General features: G+C 45.6%; 5 protein-coding genes across 5 annotated transcripts; 1 reads left to right on the top strand and 4 right to left on the bottom strand.

Annotated features, from left to right (window-relative positions):
* Positions 1 to 4,434: 4,434 nt before the first annotated feature.
* Positions 4,435 to 4,701, top strand: N7516_001500 (uncharacterized protein; the record flags this gene model as incomplete). Its single annotated transcript, XM_057214222.1, has 1 exon — positions 4,435 to 4,701. The coding sequence occupies one exon, from the start codon at positions 4,435 to 4,437 to the stop codon at positions 4,699 to 4,701; it is 267 nt and encodes an 88-aa protein (XP_057076105.1).
* An 865-nt stretch (positions 4,702 to 5,566) lies between these two features.
* N7516_001499 (uncharacterized protein) lies at positions 5,567 to 5,840 on the bottom strand (the record flags this gene model as incomplete). Its single annotated transcript, XM_057214221.1, has 3 exons — positions 5,567 to 5,625; positions 5,651 to 5,735; positions 5,799 to 5,840. 3 exons carry the CDS (start codon positions 5,838 to 5,840, stop codon positions 5,567 to 5,569), a joined length of 186 nt encoding a protein of 61 aa, XP_057076104.1.
* An 82-nt stretch (positions 5,841 to 5,922) lies between these two features.
* N7516_001498 (uncharacterized protein) lies at positions 5,923 to 6,159 on the bottom strand (the record flags this gene model as incomplete). Its single annotated transcript, XM_057214220.1, has 1 exon — positions 5,923 to 6,159. One exon carries the CDS (start codon positions 6,157 to 6,159, stop codon positions 5,923 to 5,925), a length of 237 nt encoding a protein of 78 aa, XP_057076103.1.
* Positions 6,160 to 8,341: 2,182 nt separating this feature from the next.
* N7516_001497 (uncharacterized protein) lies at positions 8,342 to 8,632 on the bottom strand (the record flags this gene model as incomplete). The annotated part of the gene is made up of 2 exons (XM_057214219.1): positions 8,342 to 8,468; positions 8,526 to 8,632. The coding sequence occupies 2 exons, from the start codon at positions 8,630 to 8,632 to the stop codon at positions 8,342 to 8,344; spliced, it is 234 nt and encodes a 77-aa protein (XP_057076102.1).
* A 938-nt stretch (positions 8,633 to 9,570) lies between these two features.
* On the bottom strand, positions 9,571 to 11,832 carry N7516_001496 (putative poly(ADP)-ribose polymerase PARP; the record flags this gene model as incomplete). Its single annotated transcript, XM_057214218.1, has 5 exons — positions 9,571 to 10,083; positions 10,346 to 11,094; positions 11,160 to 11,420; positions 11,482 to 11,595; positions 11,718 to 11,832. 5 exons carry the CDS (start codon positions 11,830 to 11,832, stop codon positions 9,571 to 9,573), a joined length of 1,752 nt encoding a protein of 583 aa, XP_057076101.1.
* Between the last annotated feature and the right edge of the window lie 7 nt (positions 11,833 to 11,839).

Genomic DNA, 11,839 nt, shown 5'->3' with positions numbered 1-11,839 from the left:
GCTTCGGTCGTCCTAACATTTCCACTACAGCCGCGGGCAAACCCTATACTACAATCCGAATCGTTTGAATTTTCGAATTTTCGTCATTTTATTCACAACGAGACTGACCTCATATAACCTTGCATACGATTCTCCGAAGCTCCCTAAGTCGCCATTGATGAACATGGTGATTGTGGTAGAAATCGGAAACAACACATCTGATAAATGAAACATAATGATCTTATAATCCCCTTTGTCCTGTATCCCCATTTTCTATCATATCTGACTAACCTGTTATAGATTAGCATGTCGAGTTCGATTTATGGTCCTATTTGAGGAATAATACACCGAAGTCCTTTGCTCATTAGGGAAGAGAGAACCTACGTTTAGGGGTACTCCTCTTGGCTGCTAGGTGGCGTTTCCAACGAATGGGTAGCGCATTTCGTATTTTGGTAATCAAAGGTGGTTTCCTGTCGAGGGCTTTGTGTGGTAGTCTGACAATTACCAACTGAACAAGGTTGGGTTTTGTAGATACGCCCGAAACATCCCCGACAACCATTGTGGACAATCTGCATCCAAGTACACATCTGTAATTCATCTTAGTGATTTATGCCATATCAGAGCGGTATAATTGACCTTTGTCGCTTGAAGAAGCCTTTGAAACAATATATCAACAGTCGAGGAGTGCTTTCCGTGCTCTTGATGCTCTGGAGTCGAAGAGAACTATCTGTAAAGAAAAAGATAACTGAGCGTTTCTCTAGAGGCTCGAGCGATATTTGCTGTGAATAAATGACGACGCTGCTGTGACGAAAATAAATTGGCTATTGAGGTTTATTATGTGACCCCATCTTAATTTGTCCGGTGTCTTAGAGGGCAAGGTGAATCTTTTTAAGATCCAATCGTGGCTTCCAGACACGACCGAGCGGGGAACCCTGTCTAGAAGACGCAGATACCACGACCCAAAGGCGCGTCCATTGCGGCGCCATATCCGGAGCCGCCGACCATTGGCTGCAGGTAGGCAAATTCTCAGAGCGAGGAGGTGACCACTGCTTTTAGCTGGTCCTGTTACCAAGATGTCTGAGCTGAAGCCGCCCCAATGTGACAAAGTACGAGTGGCTGAACGGTCTAGGGTCCAGGCTTTAAGTAGCGCCTGGTTTTCTCTCTTGACGTGGCGAACTGGGGTCAGTGATTAGTGAGTGTACTTGGGTGTTTACCCTGCGTCAAGAAATCAAGAAAATAGTAGCCCAGTCTGTGCTGCTGAAAGAGGTCCAGTCCAGGACCAGGATCAAGGAAAACAAAAATAACCTGCTGTTTTCATGATCGATTGGCAGAGGTGTTAAGATGGAAGGACAAGAAAATAGGGGTTTATCTCTATAGCACGAGCGGCATACGGACTAGAGAAAATGAAGGAGTCTTTGTCCCCTTGTTGGTGCGTCCTGCGCGTTTAGTCTGCTGCCATGGGCCTTGCAACGACTGGCAAGCAGCGCTCACACGGTGGTAAGAACTAGATGCAGATGATGCGCAGACCTGCGGCTCCCTAGAAATAGCAACAGCTCTTTGTGGCGTGGCTATTGGGTCAAGTGGATGAGCGGGCGAGTCCTACTCTACACGATCGGTCAGTGATAGAATCGATTGGCAGACAGGTCCTCTCTGAATTCTATCCTTCCGGAGCCTTTCCGTCGAACAAGACGTGATCGGTCTAAGGAGAATACCTACGCTTTACGGGAGACTTCTTTCTACTGCCCCGATATGGTTCCTTTTCCAATCATAATATAGCCATATTCAATATAAGTGAGTTTAAACGGCGTATTCCCTATAACTGCTAAGAGGTATGCATCGGTTAATGTTTTTAGCCATTTACGCGTTAAGTAAACGGACTAAATCTTTTGAGGTAATCGGTTGTTAGGGATTGTCTCTACTTCGACGATAGAGCATTATATTTGGATAGCAATCATCTAATATACCGCTAGACTATAATCCGAGTAAGTATCGTTAGGTACAAAATTACGTATTGTGATATCGGGCCTAGTTGCCTTGATTATTTCCCGCGTCCCGTGGATAACCTGCTCGTTGGGTGGATAGGGAGGATGTAACTAGGCTGAAGCCCTATTTGCGGCTAATTGCTTGGTTCGATCCGGAGCCTAATAAGTCTGGCGACTACGAGCGACGCTGTATAGCCGAGGTTATACAGCTAGTCTAAGATCTTGTAGGCACTCGGTAAGCTGCTACTTTTAGAGAATCCGGTAGACATAACGGCGGTTCATAAGATGAACCGGAATCAAGACTCGTATACTCCAAGGTTATGCTACCGGAGTAAGGAAGAGTTAGCGATAGTTCTACTTTAGGAATCTAGGAATGAGTGTGGTTAAAACTGGTCGTCTAAAGAGGAAGCTCTGGTTGTGCGGAATTTTGCCATTCTTGGCCACGCGTAGGTAAGCGAAAGGCCATCAAATATAAGTAGAGTGTTCTTATAATAGAAGTCTTCGGTTACCTTTTTCTAATAAACGCCAAGAAGACAGCTCACTAGGACATCTTCTATATAATTCCCAATAAATAAGTCTCATATACAATACCTAAAATTGGTAGGGCAATGAGCTGGAACTTCGGGAGAGATCGACCCAAATGCTCCACTGTAGGCCTATTTGTAAAGGAAGTAGTGCTTTGAAGGGGCTATTGGGAGAACGCTGCCCTGACAGTCTTGCATCGGGTTTGATTATAAAATCAATATTCAGCACTTGGGCAGGAGTTCCTTGTACTGCATTATGAGGACCAAACCATTGGTCGAAATATGACCATATCTACTTGTCGAGAAAGAATAGAATGGAGTTGACTGCGATCTCTAGGGCATTGATTACCAAGGGATATGGAGGAGTCCTGGGACAACGAGAACCACTGAGCTACCATATTCGGAGTGGTCACAACTTGATTCATATTGTGCCTCTACTTCTCTATTACTATCATATACAGACAGCCTACCTTCATATAAAACCGACACACATTCTAAGCCAGGCATAATCAATCAAGAAGCCAGTCGTGTTGGAGTCTGATTCGGACGTGATGAGAATCAAGCTTCGCCTACAGGGGAACTCTTGACACTTGGACGAAGTCGAAGTGAAACTGGTATCAGTGGCTACTCGATGATATTTGAAAAGTAGAAACTATTCTCAACGACTCACATGTATGAAATAGTGAGACAACGGAGGTACATATTAATGGCCCGGGGAGACATGGTGAGCAATCATGTAGATACGGCATCTCGCCAATTTGAAGTACCTGGGTACATACCTAAATAGGTAACCAGCCCCCAGGATCAGGTGCCAGGTGCCTTCCCTTTTCGGTCAAAACTCGCTTACTACGCGCAGGTTCAATGTTTGCATTATACTTCTTTCCTATTTGGTCTATTTTGTCAAAACTCGCTTACTGAGCACAGATTCAATGTTTGCATTATACCCATTGGGAAGGTATAAATACCCCCTCCCCCCAACTTCTCTCTTCTTCTTTCTTCCTTCTTCACCCCACTCCGGGTCCACATTGCACATCGTGGTTCCTGTTGAGTACCCTTCAATTTTTTGTTTCACCTTTGGTTCTGGCTTCAGGTCTCTATTCAACATATTGATGCTGTTGTCAAGTGATCGGTTTATCCTGATGACTCTGGCGGGTCTCTGTAGGCGGCCCTCGTTAGGCTGCGAATGGCACGAAGCATGTCTGGGAGGTAACAGGTGTAGGTTCTCCGGAGCTGAGGCACTCCTATGCACCGCTGCGGAAACAGACTGTACTGGCTTGGGTGCTCCCGTTGTCCGCCAGGAGCCGAACCAAGGGGCTCTCTTCTTATCTCCTATTCTTGCTCTTTCAGTCAATCTTTTGTGTTTCTCACTCTCTGTTGTCCCTTTCCATACCCAGCTGCACGGGTCCTGTGTGCGGCACCTGAACAAGACTTGCACCTTTACGCGGTGTTCAGGATGAGTAGCCTTTATGGTGAAACCAAGCAAGTCCTCATTGTCTAGAACTACAATAGAACTTGATAAAATTTATTCAATACGCACTGTGTTTTTGTTGCTTTTGCAGTAAGCTATGGACTTGTAGTTTGACTTAAACTGTGTAAACAACCTTGGCCTGAGATAAACACAAGGCGTTCGACGGTGCCTCCTTAAATACACGTCAAAATCTGCATGTGTGCTCCCATTCTTCATGTCAAGTTCCTGTCCCCTACAATTGTCTTTTAAATTTCCATTGCCACAACAAACTGACATATCCACAAACCCCTGATCTCTCGTATCTCTCTTACATTACAGTGAGTGTCCACAATACATTTATCGGCCAGCCCCTTTCTCTATTGAACTAGACTCAGACTTCTGAAGTGTTGTACCTTGACAAGCATCTCCATATGAGAACCTGCTAACCTTGAATATCATAGACCACGAACCTTTCTACCCTTAACGAGTTACAACAAATACCATGGCCTTTCCACGCCGTTTTGGCTGGCTCGCAAGACCGTGGTCATTTGCTCCTCCTCAACAGCCCAGACTGCACCCGGGCAAGACCGGACAGCTGGTGACATACGACATCACTTCCGAGATGCAGTGCCCGCTGTTCGACCAACTGCGGTGGTGCTTCAAGCTAGACTTTATGTGCGGATATCAATCTACATGGGGTCTTCCTGATCAACGCTGGACCGAGGGTGGAGAACAGTTCTATCGAAGGAATGAGGAGGCCGCACGTTAAGTGGGTGAATTTGTCCAGTCAATACCATTCATTGTTTGATTATTGACACTTGCTAATTTGGGATCTTATCACAGTCAAGCACTGTTCATCCTCGACACCCACCTTGTCTTTTACCCAGCCCTTCAGGAAACGAGAAACGAGAAACCAAGGACCCAACCCTGATCATAAAATATGATAGCCCAACAATTGGCTTAAAATATCCATGGAAACTTTACTACTTCCATGTCCAAACTGGCGGCCAAACATGCCAATTGTGCAAGGAAAATGAGAGCATGAAACCGTGGCTGTGGAAGCTTTACAACGCTAGCGATGACTTGTGCAAAGCAGCCTCTTATGCAAACGGGTTCACTCTCATTCCGGAACCTGCATTTACTGGCCATGGGACCCTTCTAGGTGACAGGATACGGATTCTGAAAGTATGGCAGAAGGGCTGTCGTAGTGGTCTTTTACATCTGGGTCTCTGGTGATGTACTGCAACTGTCACTCATGGAAACGATAATTGCCTGCCATTTTCATCGAATAACAATCAGATTTTTCTATCACTCTATCATTTTATTTTACTAATAGGAAAAGTGCTATGCAACAACCATGCGTATGGTTGCTTATACGGGTACTCGAACAAAAATAGAAAAACTGCAGAAGGTTTAACACTGAGAATTGAGTTGGCAAATTTAGATTTAGGTTTCTTCCTCATTCATGGGTCGGTTTCCAATGCAGTCTCCTCAATTTCCCCTTTTTGCAAGTCTCATTCCGAGGAACGAGATACCGCTCTATGGCCTTGTAACCCATTCTAGCAACACGTCGATCCTCGAGAATACAACCAGAAAGCTGGCTCTTAAACAGTATCTCGCTGTGTACCCAGGTATCATTGTATCCATTCCTCGATGGTTCCACCAGCGTAAGTAGTTGTGAGTTCGTTTATTCCTATTGACGGAATGAGGTGACATACCGATAGTGCGCGAGGCAGCTCTCGAGGACTGTGGGGTGGTGTAGATGTAACGGGGGCTTTCCTTGATGTTGTTGGCAAAGAAGGGCTGTGCTTTTGTTAGTTGTTAGGCATGTCTGCGCATCTGGTGCGCATGAGTCTGACAACCCACCAGAGTGTGCGGATGTGTCAACGTTGTGTTTTCCCACCACATGTTTCCGGGAATTATCAAGGGCAGGACTCCACTTGACAGCATCTTCCAGTGCACACTTGACGACGGAGAGGCGAATCTGTTTCTATTCAGGGGCGAGTTTCGGGTGACCAGTGACCGAGTTGGCTCGATCGGCCGCGAACTCATCGATCACCTCTCGTGATTGTTCGAATGCTGGGTCAGAACTGTAAAGATTGAAGGAAGAATCCGGTATCGCTAATCCATAGCATCTCGCCATATTCGACGCGAAGTTCTTGAGGGAGCTGGTGAATTCTGAGTATTCGATGGTACCAATGTTTTTCACCCGCTCTGCGGGAGACATTGTTGGCTATGACTTTCTGTTAGTAAAAATGTATAGAAAAGTCTCAAATTCTGAGGATCGTACAAAGAAAGAGCCATGCTGGGGGATACCAATGGTGAGTGCGTAGGAGATGGCCTCAGACTCCGAGGAAAGTCACTTACGATGTGAAATCGATTGAGAACGAGGGTGGTGAATCATGGGCAAACACCTCATCACCTCGAGAACGCTTGCCGGGGTTGCTGCCTTCGTGGTGCACGTTGACAAATGGATAAGAGCCAAAGTAGCCCTTCAGAACTGAGGATTCTTGAAACTTTCAAATGTTGGTATATGATCATCTGTATACGATCAGTGTGTCGTTCTAATAATTGATGTGAATATGTTTGCTTTACCTGACCAGAACCATCCAGGTCAAGCAGATTTAAACTCGGACACAGACGCGAAGAGTAAGGCGGAAGAATGAATCGAGCCGTGGATGATTCAGTGCAAAGGGATTGTGGATTTTGTAGGAAATGATTTAGGGAGAGTACGATGTAGGAATCAGGAAAAATGTTCAATATTTTATATGCTCATATTGTTACTGTCTACTCATATATAAACCCATGTTTAATCATAAAATTATTATGACGTTGAAGTTTGTGTCTTCATTGCCGAGGTTGAATAATTGAAGTACGTACATCGAGACACCAACAAAGTGGACATAGAAACAAGACAACAACAAGGTGGACATAAAAACAAGAGATAACAAGAGAAAGAGACAACAAGAAACAATAAGAGACAACAAGAGACAACAAGAGAAAGAGACAACAAGAAACAACAAGAGACATTAAGAGAAAGACAACAAGAGACAACAAGAGAAATAGATAACAAGAGAACGAGACAAGATACAACAAGACAACAAGAGACAGCAAGAGAAAGAGACAACAAGACACAATGACAACAGAATAGGACCATCAATAGGAAGGAACCTTTGAGAAAAAAAAGGCGTCCTCAGAAAGATCTTCGGACAACAGAGAGCTATCTCTGTCATAAAGGTTCCAAAAATTATTGTCGAAGGAGATGAGAACAGAGCCCCTTCCTAGTTTGAAGATCCTTTGGTTCGGCTCCTGGCGGACAACGGGAGCACCCAAGCCAGTACAGTCTGTTTCCGCAGCGGTGCATAGGAGTGCCTCAGCTCCGGAGAACCTACACCTGTTACCTCCCAGACATGCTTCGTGCCATTCGCAGCCTGACGAGGGCCGCCTACAGAGACCCGCCAGAGTCATCAGGATAAACCGATCACTTGACAACAGCATCAATATGTTGAATAGAGACCTGAAGCCAGAACCAAAGGTGAAAAAAAAAATTGAAGTGTACTCAACAGGAACCACGATGTGGACCCGGAGTGGTGTGGAGAAGGAAGAAAGAAGAAGAGAGAGAAATTGGGGGGAAGGGGTATTTATACCTTCCCAATGACTATAATGCAAACATTGAACCTGCGCGCAGTAAGCGAGTTTTGACAAAATAGACCAAATAGGAAAGAACTATAATGCAAACATTGAACCTGCGCGCAGTAAGCGAGTTTTGACCGAAAAGGGAAGGCACCTACCTGATCGGGAAGGTGCATTGGTACTGTCCTCCTTGTGACCCCCGGGGCCTCATTCAGAGCTTACGTAGTCTATATCTAACCTTGGAACAATATAGTTCGGTCCCGATAATTACTTGACTGCCTTGGTTAGTCGGTTTCAAATTTCAATGTTCTACCTGGTGCCTCAGATAAATGTTGTCGATATGCTTGACTCGCACCAAGAGCCTGACCCGTTCATCTCGTCAACAAGAGGCTAATACTTGATAGATCCTATCCGCCTAATTTAACGGACTTTACTTTCCCCAATACCCACGCCGCGATTCCGCTGACGTGGACTGATTGATGAGGAAGTCCCATATCCACTCGGAGACGCTTGCCATCTACCACCTGATTTGTGTGGCTTTCAACAAGGCACAAAACGCGTGTGACTGCTCAATCCATCAATTGTACCTTGAATCAAGTACACCATAAGACACCCACACACTTCCCCCGAAGAGGGCTCTCGTTCGGGTCGAACCGGACTACGGCGACGATTCTGAATGTCTCCCAGGACAAAGCAAAGAACCTATAATATCATTGCGCAATGCTCGAGTCCCCACAAAACAATCTTTGCCATCAGACAAGACCACAGCTTGAGAGTCACTTGTCGCCATCCTCCATCACTATGCTCCCTATTCTGCTAGGATCAAAGGCACTGCGACCAGGCTTGGAGACGACCAGGAGGATGACATTGGGGTTGTCACATTGTATGATGGTAGACACCGCACTTGCATGATGAGTATTCAGACACGGAGGAGCATGTCCGAAGCTCACGCTAACTCACAACTGCATTTCTTGGCGGGGACAGGGACCCGACTTTCTGAGCCGCTCGTCCAATCGGGCAACACAACGGCACGGCTCGGGCCGAACCCACGCGGCGCGAACCTCCATGACTACTTTGAATATGATACATACTTGATTCTCCTGATCACCGCAACAAAGGCCCATGATTTTATAGTATACTTTGCCAAGATTCAGATTCAATATATCTCATCTACATAGATGACGTACATCATGTCCACCATACCAAACATTCTCGAAGATTTCGATTAGGACCGGGACTTTCTTCAGTGAATGCTTCGAGAAATGACATATCAGGTACAGGTTCGGGTTCATCCGTGGGCCTCAAAGGGGACGCCAAATCCCGAGGATCGGTCTCTGGTGGCATGCCCGAGGGATTCTCAACAGGAATCTATTGCCCCTTAACGACTCCAGGACCTCATTTTTGGCATCATTTGGCCTTTGGTCACTCTGAGCTGTAAATTTATACCCTCTGCATTCGACCCCGCGCAAGCGACAGTTGAAACATGATAATTTTGTCTCATCACATTTTTGGTGCCGTCGACGGAATATGTGGCATCCTAAATAACAAATAAGATTCAGTGGTCAGGATAGGTCAGTGGAGGGGGAGAAGGGTGTGCTGGAGATAACAAACAATACCGCTTTGGGGCCTCCTCTTAAGCATAGCAGACTCAGTTGGGGGCATTGGGATATGTTTCGAGGATATGAATGGGTTAGGCACTGAGAACAATGTATCGCATAACGAGCTGATTGTGGGTCTCAGCTAGACTGCGACATGGCCCATGTATTTCTACCATATATTCAACCATGGTATTCGACGTATACCACTAAATGGTACCATAAAATTTCCGTACTATATTTCTATCGCCATCAACACACATACTTATACACTATGCAATTTCATAGGGAGTAACCAGCATTTTATTGCACTAATATAAATTTCAACGCATTCCGATAGCAAAAGTTCAACATTCTGTAGTTCCCAAACCAAACCCTCTCAACCCTCTTCACACGAAGTCCTTGATATCTCAAACAATGTTGACGTGGAACAAATACCGTTGGCGAATCTGTGCTGGGATTCTCGCCACATACTCAGAGTGGTAAAGACCGGGGTAGCTGGCTGAAGCCTTTGTTCCGGCATGAACATCTGGCACCTTGGTCCCCTTGAAAGATGGGTGAATATATCCAGCATCGCGCCATTTCTGATGGACAGTTCTGCCAATAAATTGATCTGAGAAAGCCGAGAGTTTACCCAGCTCGACTTCACATAGTAACATCAAGGCTTCTCCTTTCTCTTGGCAGTATCCTGCCGACTTGGTGGATATGTCGGCAAAGAATACCCCACGAACGAATTGCTTCCCATTGGCACTGACAATTCCATCGCCACGGAGCCCTTGACTCAAGATCCCTGCAAAGTTGCTAGATACTGAGCCATGCCACAGTAGTCGCCGGTCTCCGACATTAGCAAGGTTTTCCTTTTCCCATTGGGTAAAACGCTCTGCTTCCCCGGGACGTTCGAGACGGAATATACCCATTATCTCCTAGAAATGTGAAAGCGTTAGACCAGGCTTTTGCCAATATAATTTAAACGTAGCTTGCCTTGAATTGATATGGGTGGCCTGGACTAGAAGATTTTTCAATAAACTCTCGGAGCATCTTGAACTCTGTCGAGATTACCTCCACTGTTAATAAGAGACAAGGGTTAGCTTCGGGGTTTTATGCCTTTACAAACCACTCAAGAATTTACAATAGGGAGACACCAAAGAAATATATACCTGGAGTCATTCTTGCGAGACCCAGTACTTGGGATATTCGGCCCATGGCCAATGAGGAAGACTGGGATTTTTTCCCCAGAATCTCGCTCGCATCGTGCAATTTGAGTAAGAGATCAAGGGATTCCAGTTCCTGTCTGACAGTGTCATTGGTGTCTGAAAGAGTCCCATTTGTGAGAATCAAGCTTTTGTAGATCTCGCACAATCTCTTCTTCGCCTTGGAATGGTCCCCAAGTGCCAGCTGAGGATTGGTGAGCTCCATCAGTTTGCCCAAAACTGCAGTCCCAAGCAGAAGCTTTTTCTTTTCCATTTTAGCTCCAGGAAAAACACTGCGCCCGAGATTGTTTAAGCACGTGACGTATTGCTTCAAGCTTCCTGATGTGAAGATGAGTTTCAATACATTTTCAACACCTACCGGTAACGGGCTGATCTTGCTGGTGATGATGGGAGCCTCCCTGTGATGCATCTCAAGAAAGAACCAGCCTTTACCCTTCGAAGGGGGAGGAGCATGTCGATCTTTCCAGGCTAGACCACTGAATGACTTGAACTCCTCCGTAAACGTACTCTTGGCCGAGTTGAGGGTTCCGAGAATTTCCTTTATATCTGATTTTTTAGGTGATCCAAATGGGTATTGCGAGTCCCATGTGTGGAACATTTGTAACTTGTGATGACGGACAAGTTGAATTCGTAACACCTCGACTTGTTTTTTCACATCAAGTTTGACCAACGTGGCATCCCATATCAATCCCGCGTCGTCCTGGTAAACGGAAACCGTACCATCTAAGAACAAAAGTGTTAGACATTCAAGTCTTGGAAAAGAGAATGTTACATATCGAGTCACTAACCCGATTTTGGGTATTTATCGTCAACCAAATCGATCAGCCTCTTGAGGTTGATCCGTTCTTCATCCTTCGTTTTCTTGGAAGTGTTTCCTTCGTTGTCAGAAGGGTCTCGCTGACGTTTTCCCCCTTTAGGTTTAACATCTTCATCTTTCTCGCGCTTGAATATCTTTATCTGCTCATCCTCTGGGATATGCTTCTTGATCTTCTTGATCAGCCAGTCGATGTTCACAATCTCGCAGCTTTCTAGTTCACGGGCTCGATTGACTGAAACGAAATCGCCCTATTAGTTGAAGCTTATACCGGGGATGCGAAACTCGATGCTAACTCTTTTTCAAGTTTTTCTTGGCGCTTGCCTCGGTTGTTACGATATGAGTACATTCGCTGATATTCATCGATGCAAATTTCGCACCACATTTTTCGACCATCCGCTTGATTTCTCCTAGATAACGGGGTGTCATTCATCAAATGATATCTAGGAACTGCTTCTCTCTCTCTCTCTCTCTCTCTCTCTCTGTGTGTGTGTGTGTGTGTGGCTTCGCCTTGATTCGAGGAACAACATACCATGTTGATATCCAGGGATTGTGCCACTGGCGCAGATGACCAAATCCTTCAGATTATCGGCTAGCTTGTCTGCCGACTTGTCTACCGGCTTGTCTACCGGTTTGTTGGAAGTCATCTTCCCC

This window comes from Penicillium verrucosum (assembly GCF_028828655.1).
Source record: "Penicillium verrucosum strain IBT 35672 chromosome Unknown utg000001l_segment0_segment0, whole genome shotgun sequence".
NCBI classification, from domain to species: domain Eukaryota; kingdom Fungi; phylum Ascomycota; class Eurotiomycetes; order Eurotiales; family Aspergillaceae; genus Penicillium; species Penicillium verrucosum.
Note: the sequence above shows the minus strand (reverse complement) of the source record. Positions and strands in the feature narration are given on the sequence as shown.